At 36.4% G+C, this 11,690-nt stretch overlaps 1 protein-coding gene across 1 annotated transcript; it reads right to left on the bottom strand.

The window, feature by feature from the left end:
- Positions 1-1,400: 1,400 nt before the first annotated feature.
- Positions 1,401-10,983, bottom strand: LOC142224783 (uncharacterized). The gene is made up of 4 exons (XM_075294568.1): positions 10,847-10,983; positions 10,035-10,519; positions 5,198-5,461; positions 1,401-5,062 (listed from the first exon to the last, which is right to left on the bottom strand). The coding sequence occupies exons 1-4, from the start codon at positions 10,981-10,983 to the stop codon at positions 1,401-1,403; spliced, it is 4,548 nt and encodes a 1,515-aa protein (XP_075150683.1).
- Positions 10,984-11,690: the final 707 nt, after the last annotated feature.

Here is an 11,690-nt window from a genome sequence, read left to right on the forward strand (position 1 = left end):
GATATGGCATCCAGTATTGGAAAAACAACTTGAACCAGAATGTTCATGTGCTAAGCAATTTGCACAATAATTATGTTTGGCAACGATTTGCTTTCGTTGGTGAGAACCCATAGAGAGAAATTTTTTGCAATTTCGCAACGGATGAAATGCTTTACAGATTCGGCATTGAAACCGTCGAGAAGGTCTTTTCAAGGTTCCTTTCTCCACAATTCTAGGCATTCTGAAAATAAAAAGGCTAAAAATAAAGAACTACTACAAAAATAAAGAAATTTTTTGGTAGAAGAAATTCATATTAAGGGAAGAAATAAGCTATTTTGTTGGAAGGACTAGCTTTACGATTGGGCGCGTAAGTACGCCTTTGGCTGTATAAATGTCAGCCACTCTAACACGATTATCCTTTCCTGGATATAATTTCGTAACCCGGCCAATTCGCCATTCGTTAGGAGGAAGGTTTTCTTCGCGAACCACCACAATGGAGTCAAGTTCGATGTTGGTTTGTGGAGTTTTCCATTTATTCCTTTTATGGAGTTCTTTTAAATATTCCATTTTCCATCGTTGGCAAAAGTGTTGTTGAAGAACTTTAACACGCTGCCATCGATTTACGACCGATTCAGGATGGGTATCATAGCAAGGTTCTGGGGGGGCTAATATAGGACCACCAGTTAGGAAATGACCCGGTGTAAGCGGGTTTAAATCACGCGGATCTTCCGAAGCAATCGAAATTGGCCTGGAATTCATACAAGCCTCAATTTTGGCCAAAAGAGTGCAGAACTCCTCAAAAGTAAACGTAAAATTACCGGAAACTTTTTTGAAATGGTTTTTAAAACTTTTTACTCCGGCTTCCCATAAGCCGCCCATATGGGGTGCGCCTGGAGGAATGAAATGCCAGGAGAGTTGTTGATGGACAAAGTGGGATACAAAATTGGATTTTGTGGCTTCAACAAAATTTTTGCGATTTCTCTTGAAGCACCCGTGAAATTGGTTCCGTTGTCAGAATACACATTTTGGGGGCAACCTCGTCTTGAAATAAATCGATGAAAGGCTGCCAAAAATGCAGCCTTTTGAAATTTTTGAACCACGTCCTGAAAAACTTTTAATATTGAATGGGCCTGCAAAATCAATGCCAGTGTTATAAAACGGACGTTTCAGAGTGGTTCTAGCTGGAGGAAGGGCAGCCATAAGTTGATTTTGGAGTTTCTTTTTATAGAGAACACACACTTTGCATTGATGGATAATGGATTTAATTAAATTTTTTAATTTGGGTATCCAAAATTGCAATCTAACAAGGTTAAGCACTTGCTGATTACCACCATGAAGACACAGAAGATGTGTAAATTTCACTATAAGCCGACTGAGATGACCATTGTAGGGCAGAATAATAGGATAGCGTTCGTCATAACTTAGCGATGGTGAATATGCAAGTCGTCCAAATGCACGAATAATCCCATTTTCATCTCCTGCGTCAATAAAATCAACTTATTTTTCGTGCTTTTTATTTCATCTACGGTTAAATCAGTCGAATAGTTAGCGCAAGAATTGCGATATTTTGGATGGACTCGATGTATGAAGCGAAACATATAGGATATAACTCGGAGAGCCCGAGGAAACGACGAAAATCGTTCAATGATATCCGTTTGATTAGAGTCGGTGGCAACATGTACTTTTATAGCTTTTAGTTCTAAATTTGTATCGGTGTGAATCTCTTGGCACAAAGGCCAACAATTTGGTGGTTGTGCTAACCAGTAAGGCCCGTGCCACCAAAGAGGGTTATCTACTAATTCGTTAGGATAAACACCACGACTAGCTAAATCTGCGGGATTGGACTGGGTATCTACATGGAACCAGTTGTCAATTCCAACTTTGTTGCTTATAAGAGATACCCTATTTGCAACAAATGTTTTCCAGTGACATGCTGGTTTCCTAAGCCACGATAGGACTATCGTAGAGTCGGTCCATTTGAAAACTTCATATTTGGGGATTTTCATTGAAGGTATGACAGACTGAACAATGTCGGCTAGTAAGGTAGCACCACAAAGTTCTAGTCTTGGAATCGAAAGTGATTTTACGGGGGAAACTCTCGATTTTGAAGTTAACAAGTTAACACAAACGGAATTATCTTCGAATTGGATGCGAGTATAAATGGCAGCCACGTAGGCGTTTTCCGATGCATCACAAAATGCATGAAATTGAATATTACATTTTGGAGAATAGGAGACCCATCGGGGGATTTGAATAGATTTGGTGGATGAGAAATTTTCTAAAAATTTAACCCACCCATTAAAGCATTTAGGGGTGATATCATCATCCCAATCAACATTTGAAAGCCATACATCTCGCATTAAGATCTTGGCAAGTATAACAATTGGAGCTAACCACCCGGCTGGATCAAATATTTTGGATATCTCCGAAAGAACTTGCCGCTTTGTATATTTTTGGTTTGGAGGTGAAGCCTGTATATCGAAAAGGAAGCAATCTGACATCGCATTCCATATTACACCTAATGTTTTCGTTTGACTAGAATCATCAAAAATAAGAAAATCCTGTTTCAAAACATGTTCCTTTGGCAAGGATTTTAAAAACTCTGTGGAATTCGAAGTCCATTTTCTTAACGGAAAACATGCTGAGTTAAGAGCGGAAATTAATTGATTCTTGGCCTCAAAGGTAGATTCGAAATCATGACATCCGCTTAAAACGTCATCGACGTACATGTCGTCTCTAATAATTTTGCTAGCGATAGGATATGAAATACAACAATCCTCCGCCAACTGCAACAGCGACCTAATTGCTAGATATGGTGCTGCATTCACGCCAAAGGTTACAGTCTGAAGTTCGAAATCTTGAATTTCGTCCTTGGAATCGAATCGGAAGAGAATTCTTTGGAAACGGGTTTCACTTGGATTAACTCTTATTTGCCGATACATTTTCTCAATATCGGCACTGAAAACGAAGCGATAAAAACGCCATCGTAAAAGGAGGAGAGTCAAATCTGTTTGGAGAGTGGGGCCTGGATATAGGATATCGTTCAATGAAGTACCTGAAGAACTAGGACAAGACGCATTGAAAACGACTCTTACCTTTGTTGTAGTTCGGTCAGGTTTAATGACCGCGTGATGTGGAAGATAGTAATGTTCAAGATATTTATTTTTGCCATGCGTGGGTACTTTTACCATATGGCCCAGTTCTAAATATTCTTGAATGACTGAATCATATTGCTTTTTCAGATCCACGTTTTTAAGCAGACGAGTTTCGTTTCTTAGAAACTGAGCACTTGCAATAGATCTTGATTGACCTAGTCGAGAAGAATCATTGGATGAAGATGGTTTAAACGGAAGGGATACAACAAATCTACCGTTTTTGTCACGGATAGTAGTATCTAAGAATAGTTTTTCGCAGAAAGAGTCGGAATCAGAGAGGTGAGGCTTTTGCGAAACTTCCTCCACCTCCCAAAAACGCTTTAGCTGTTTTTCTAAATTGGATTCTGTCAAATAAGACACCACAGTAGAAAAGGACGATATTTTGGGGTTTTGTTGGATAGGACCTGTAATTATCCATCCAAATACGGTCTCTTGTGCAACTAAGGATCCACATATATTCCGTTGGACATTTTCCAACATGATGTTGTTAAACAAATCCACACCTATTAACAAATCAATTCGATTGCTTTCGTAAAACTGTGGGTCAGCGAGTTGCATGTTTGGAAAGTCTACCAAAATAGAAGGATTTACAGAGGTTGTTGGAAGGTCACCTGAGAGGCGCGGTACAACCAGAGCTGTAATGCTAACTTCTAAGTTCGAGTCGAATCGGGGACTTATGGAAAAGGTGGCTAATTTGCTGGCCTTGGCTGTTGTGACACCGTTTAGGCCTGCAATTTCCGCTTCAATAGCCTGGAATGGTAGCTTAAGTATGTTAAAAATACGCTCCGAAATAAAAGAGCCTTGAGAGCCGGAGTCAATTAAAGCCCTTACGAAATATTTTAAGCCAAGATGTGTGACTTGAACGACCGCTGTACCAAGAAGTACATTATGGGAATGTGCGGCAAAACACGTTTGAATACTGTTCCTAGAAGTCGAAGGCCGGAACGAAAGTGGTTCCGAATTTGAATGTGGGGATGAAGCTTGGGGTGATGTGGACTGTATGGATTGGGCAATGGAATTGTGGACTTGTAGCTGACTACTTGGAATAGCAGATATTTCTTGTGATTGTTGGATATCACGATGCAATAGTGTATGGTGTCTTTTACCACAAGGAAAACAACTATAGGGGCTTTTGCATTCCTTAAGGTTGTGTGCCTTAGCGAAACAGTTGGTGCATAAATTCAGTTTTTTAATATATGAGGCTCTATCGAAGGCAGTCATATTTAGAAATTTTGGACATTTACGTATAGTGTGAGATACATTTGCACATAAACTGCAAGATGGAGTGGATGAAGAAGGAGAAATTTTAGCATGATTGCTATTAACTTTTTTGTTCAAGGGAAGATTCGATTTTTTAGAGTTCGAATGTAATTTATCAGAACTAGACGGCGCATTGATTTCGGAAATTGTTTCCAATGTCTGGTACCGACTCGACAGAAAACAATCTAAATCTTCCCATTTGGACAAATCTTTTTTGTTTTTAATGGATTGCTCCCACAATGATAGAGTGGCGCGAGGAAGTTTTGTTGAGCACACATACACAAAAATTGCATCCCAACTAGAGACATCAATGTCATACATTCTTAGCGATGAAATACATGAGTTTATATCCCTCTGAAGGCATTTAATATCCTCACTTGATTCTGCCGAAACCGTGTTTAGATTGAAAAGTAATCGGAGTTGAGAATGGACAAGCATTCTCTTGTTCTCAAATCTATCTTTGAGATTAGACCAAGCGATGTCAAACCCACTGTTTGTTAACGGACATTTTTTAACAATGTCATAGGCTTCTCCTTCTGTCTTTTTTCTCAAATGGAAAAGTTTCTGAACTTTTGAAAGACTTGAATTTCTAATATATATGGCGGAGAACATGTCTCGGAATGAAGGCCAAGACTGATAATCCCCTCGAAATGATTCAGTGTCACAGGCTGGTAAATGGAAATTTGAAGGAGAAGGTTACGATACAGTGGGATTTGTTTGGGAACGCATGTGGATATCGGAGCTAAGTTTCGATACAATTCGAACATATATCTCGTAGGAGCTATGGAGTCGGGCATTTATACTATCTAAGTCCGGATTTCCATCATCTGAGTCTGAATCAGCTTCATTATCCTCAGCTGATTTATCCTCTTTAGATTGGCCACGATCCCTCTCCTCACTATCAAGTTGATGAATGCATTTATCATAGAGACCCTTAATTGTAGACCATATGGATTTAAGCTCTTCACGATGGACTTCTAAGGAAAAAATGGTTGAATCAGAAATAACTGCGTCAGTTAATTCCTGTTCAAACATAACCAATTTATTATTGGCGCGTATAAATCTGTCTGTATAATATGAAAGAGCTTGAATTGATTGTGTAGAAATAAAAACAGAAATTTTAAATGGACTAAAATTTAATATTTCAAAAATGAAAATATTTTAAAAGTGAAAAAGCCAATAATTGAAACTTTTATTGTTAAACAAAATAGAAATGACCAGAATTTTTGGATTTAAACAGATTTTTTTAAACGATCAGTTAGATGTCCCGAATAGAAGCATTATAAGTTGCAAAAAACTTGAAAATTGAGCAGTTCGTGGAAATGTTGTTGTAGAACTTATTTACGACAATTTTGAAAGATAATTGGCAGATCAAAATTTCATAAACACAATTTAAACACAAACCTCGTTTTTTTTTTTTTTTTTTTTTTTTTTTTTTTTTTTTTTTTTTAGTAAGATTTTTTCTTTTCAATAAAGAAGTTAAATTTTAAAAAAGAAATTATCTCAAGAACGATGTAAATAAGTTTTTCCAGTTTTCAGAGAAAATAATAAGTATGGAAAATACGTAAATTTATAGTGAAACGTGTGGGAATGTTCAAGTAAATATAATCGAATTTCTTCCTATTGTGACATTCGGCAAAAGTGCACTAATGTTTTTTCTTAGGGTACAATATCTACAACATTACTCGATGTGTTGGTAAAATCTGGTCACCTTAGTTGAAGAAAGCCTCTCACTGACTAATGCTTTCCCGAATGGATTTATGGGTAAACAAAATCTAAACACCGGCCACAAAGTAAAGTTTTTTCACCATGAACTTTTCCCAAATGGATTTTTGGGTTTAAAAATAAAATAAAAAGAATTATGAATCAGGTATGACTTATAACAAGTTGATGTCACGATAAATCCCAATCGAAGGTTTTGGTTTATATTTCTTTGTATTATTTAAATTTTCAATTCTTATAAATATGTTTCTCCTTCTTTTCGATCATCACTTTCTTCCCTTTTGGTTCTCGCATGCAAAACAAATTTATCGATCCGAGGGTTATCGACGGGAACTCCGGAATGAAACAACTGACCAGTTTAATATAATGAGTGTAACTGGAAGAGAGAGTGATGAGTCGTATACTAAATGAGTAACCCACTCTCTGCCTCTCCTAATAATCTGTCATACAAGAGAGATATTGATAATCGCAATAAGGGGAAAACGATAAGACAGGAGTAAAATGAATAATATAAAAAGAGTGGGAGCATGAATATGTAAATATTTTTTTTGGAGGGAAAAGTAAAAAAAAAAGAAAAATAGGTGCATGTATGTACGTACCATTCAACTTATCTTCGTGGAATAACGGTTAAAGGTTAAAATGGAGACTTTGATTATCTCGTTTTCTCTTTAACTAACTCACACACTTTGTAATATATATATAAATAGTTTGTATATATATTTTCTTTCTGGATATGGTTAAACACGTGTACATATATACATATGATTATGAAATCAAATTTTAGGTTATGCTTGATTTTACTTTTTCTTTCAAGATTGTGATTTTAGCATGAATTTCTTATGTAATATTTTTGCGTGTATAAGAATTTACATTTGCCTTTTTGCATGGAATTTTTTGGATTTTGTTCTTTTTTTTTGTAACCATATGTTAAAATAAATAACAAACAAATTACGAGAATTCACTTGATGTTTTTGCAAACGCTAAGAGTATTTTTTTGTTGAGAAATTATGTTGGATTTTATGAGAATTATTGTTTGGAAATATATATTGAAATTAGGATTTTTAAAGAAATTTTAGGAACTTTTTCTTTTTTTTTTTTGTTTTTTTTTTACGAAATTTTTATAATAAAGGGTGATTCTTTTGAGGTTAGGATTTTCATGCATTAGTATTTGACAGATCACGTGGGATTTCAGACATGGTGTCAAAGAGAAAGATGCTCAGTATGCTTTGACATTTCATCATGAATAGACTTACTAACGAGCAACGCTTGCAAATCATTGAATTTTATTACCAAAATCAGTGTTCGGTTCGAAATGTGTTTATCGACCAATTTTGTTCAGCGATGAGGCTCATTTCTGGTTGAATGGCTACGTAAATAAGCAAAATTGCCGCATTTGGAGTGAAGAGCAACCAGAAGCCGTTCAAGAACTGCCCATGCATCCCGAAAAATGCACTGTTTGGTGAGGTTTGTACGCTGGTGGAATCATTGGACCGTATTTTTTCAAAGATGCTGTTGGACGCAACGTTACGGTGAATGGCGATCGCTATCGTTCGATGCTAACAAACTTTTTGTTGCCAAAAATGGAAGAACTGAACTTGGTTGACATGTGGTTTCAACAAGATGGCGCTACATGCCACACAGCTCGCGATTCTATGGCCATTTTGAGGGAAAACTTCGGAGAACAATTCATCTCAAGAAATGGACCGGTAAGTTGGCCACCAAGATCATGCGATTTGACGCCTTTAGACTATTTTTTGTGGGGCTACGTCAAGTCTAAAGTCTACAGAAATAAGCCAGCAACTATTCCAGCTTTGGAAGACAACATTTCCGAAGAAATTCGGGCTATTCCGGCCGAAATGCTCGAAAAAGTTGCCCAAAATTGGACTTTCCGAATGGACCACCTAAGACGCAGCCGCGGTCAACATTTAAATGAAATTATCTTCAAAAAGTAAATGTCATGGACCAATCTAACGTTTCAAATAAAGAACAGATGAGATTTTGCAAATTTTATGCGTTTTTTTTTTTAAAAAGTTATCAAGCTCTTAACAAATCACACTTTACTATCTTATTTTTGTTTTTTTTTTTAGAAATTTGGATTTTATTTTCTTTTTAGAAAAACATTTAGTGGAAGGTTTTGTGTTTGTACTGAACTTCTAAGCTCTTTCTTGTAAAATAACATAGGAAAATTACACAGATATTTCGCCTTTTTTGTAAATAGTAATATATATATTTTTTCCTATTTAGAAAAGACGTTAGAAAAAATATATTTTATGATTTTAACGCGAAATTTTCTGATCTCTTTGTCGTATACATATACCGACAATATTGAAATACTCCGAATTACGACAAATCGCTTGCCTGTCAACACTATACTAGTTTCTTAATTGAAACATACATACCATTGGAGACGAAAATGTAAACAGAGACAAACCTGAGACAAGTGGAATTAGTGGATATGATCCCGTATGATGGAGATGGATGGAGTAAGATGATGAGTGATGTAGATTTAAGGAATAAATGTGATGCAGCCGGGTCCAAGTTTGTAGAAATCCGGTTCGATAGGATCAAAAAATGTTGGTGTGATGGCTCAAATAAACTCGGCTAAACGTGAAAATGAACGGCTACAAAACTTTAGTAGGAATAGAAATATCACTCAGTTCTAGTCAAAGGTTTCCTCCAGAAGAGTAAAGAAAACAGGTGTTGTTCGTTTTAAGGATGAATTCAAAGTGACCTTTTATTTGGTAGTGAACTTAACAGCTAACATAGGATTTATTGTAGTTGCAATTTTAACGAATGCAAGACAACGCCACCTTCATTTCAACTTTATGTAATAATCAGTCTTATAGATACGTTTTATAAGTAAAGTAATTTACATTATAGACGTAAATAACTAATATTTACGAAGGTTACAAACGACATGTCAGTATAACTGTGTTAATTTTTTAAACCAAGTTAATAAAACGAAAGATGCAAGAACTTGAGGACAAACTGAACCTGATGAATTTAAAAAAGAATTCGCCCACGCGAATCCTTTGTTAAATTCATCGCATTCAGTTCGTCCTCAAACCCTAGCAACTTTCAGTTTATTATCTTGTTCTAAACATTAAAATTGGAAAGAGATGAGATGATCGACGTGATGCTGATGGGTACTTGAAAAAAAAATCGCGCGCGCGAATTATTTCAAGTACCCATCAGCAGCACGTCGATCATCTCATCTGCCTCCAAATCGCGCGCGCGAATCTTTTTTTAAATTCATCACATTCAGTTCCTCCTCACATTCTTTCAACTTTCGTTTTATTATCTTGTTCTAAACTTTAAAATTGGGATGATGATCGATGTGCTGCTGATGGGTACATGAAATAAATCGCGCGCGCGATTTTTTCACGTACCCATCAGCAGCAAATCGATCATCTCATCTCGTTCCAATTTTCAGTTGAGAAGAAAAATGGTCAAACATTCTGTTCCAGTCAAAAACAATTAAAAGAAACGATGAAGCCAAGATATGTTAGTTTTACATCTTCTTACAGCATATACAATAAAAGAAGAATTCGATATTTGTCAATAAGAGGCATATCTATCTATTAAATATTAAAAAAAAATTACTGGATAGATGAAGTAATCACATATAGCTTTTGAATGATTTAAAAAAATATATTTTGTTATTTTAAACTATTGTTTATATTCAATTATATTCAAACGGTCATAACACCCACATTTTTTTATGGGGCTTATGACCGCGATTAGGGAGGACATAAAGCCCAAACTAAAATTGGGCGATGTGACCGCCCCAATGGAGGTCATAACGCCCAAAAATCATTTTGGGCGAAATGTCCGTTGGGGGATATGTCCGGTCGCCAAGGGATACAATGTATCGACCATTATCGTTTCGCTTCGTGGTTCGAACATAAAGGTCCTCACAATATTGGTGAGAGGGATATTTAGCTCTTTCCCGTGGAAGGTCCTCCACCTCCCAAAATTGTGAAATCTGCTTGTCCAGAGTGATTTCGCAAAAATAGGACACGATGATTGAATTAGTGGAAGTATTCGGAACTGGGCCAGTTAAAATCCAGCCGAATACGGTTTGCTGTGCCAATAGAGAACCGCAAACCCCTTTCATCACACCATAACGCATAATTGCCGGAAATAAATCGCCTCCCATTAGGATATCGATCCTCGAAGGTTCATAAAAGCGAGGATCGTCGAGTTCTATGTCGGGAAGATTGGAAAGTGAGGGAATATCCCAAAATTTCGAAGGTAAATTTTGTGACAGTTGTGGAACAACTAGTGCCGAAGCGTGAATAGAAACTCTATCATCAATATTAGAACTGAGTGTAAAAGTACACTCTTTTTGAGCCGAAGCGGAAACAGTGTTATTAAGACCGCAGATATGGGCGTTTGTCTTCCTAAAAAGAAGTTGAAGCACATTGAAAAGGCGTTGTGAAATGAATGTCCCTTCCGATCGTCTAACAAAGCTCTGGCATCGTAGACAAAACCACACCCATAGAAAAATTATTATCATATGGGCTCAAATCGATACCGTACGATATTGATAGTTAGCCAACCCCGTATGTTACAATATCAATACCGAATGGTACAGGCGTTACGCAAAGCATAAAAGTACCATTAGGTATTATGAAAGTAACAATATGGTATTGAAAATAATACCTAAGCGGTACTATTATTTATACCATAAAGGTATTGATGTATAAACAGGTATTACCAAATAATACCTAAATGGTATTGGTTTAATAATATTTAGTTTAATAAAACACACGTAAAATCCCAATTCAGCTCCATGTCGCAATTCAGGCACGGCATCCCTCAAGACATTTCTCCATGCAAAGTTTTTCTCCCAATTCAGCTCCATGTCGCAATTCAGGCACTACATCCCTCAAGTCGTCTGTTGTTGTATTTGGAAGGTTTTTTTATGTCAGTTGCGCATCTAATTAAAGGATGATCGAATTAGAAAACATAAATAATGCTAACAAATATTATACTTACCTATACTTCGCTATGCTCACTGAATTCATTTAATTTTCGCCATCTTATCCCAAACTATTGTTATTTACAAGCCGCATGAAAAACAACTAAACCACCAAGGCGACCAATTACAATTAGCCGGAACGTTTACATATCATGTGTTACGGCGTTGTGATAGTTAATACGACAATAATACCGGATGTAAATGATTTGATATAAAGTGGTACCAAAATTAAAAGGTAACGTGAATCAACATACAACATACCGCTTTTTTTTTCTACCAGTGCATTATGACACACTTTAACCCTTGCCGTACCCAACAATACCCCTGTACAATCCAAACTGAAATATGTCTGAACAATTCCGCCACTTGTCGAAGGAGTGGAGACGAATTGGAAGAAGGCGGTAGAGAATTGTGACTGGGATTGCCAATGCTAGTATTCTGAGCAGTATTGTCCTTATCCCAATAAACACAGGATGAGCGTTTTTCAAATGCAACAACTTTTCAGTTTGAGGGTAAATATAATTTTCAACATAAATTCAACTTGACTTGAAATAGCTCATCTTCAATACATCTTCAAATTGTTTGCGAAT

The sequence above is a fragment of the Haematobia irritans genome, chromosome 2 (assembly GCF_050003625.1).
Source record: "Haematobia irritans isolate KBUSLIRL chromosome 2, ASM5000362v1, whole genome shotgun sequence".
Taxonomy (NCBI): domain Eukaryota; kingdom Metazoa; phylum Arthropoda; class Insecta; order Diptera; family Muscidae; genus Haematobia; species Haematobia irritans.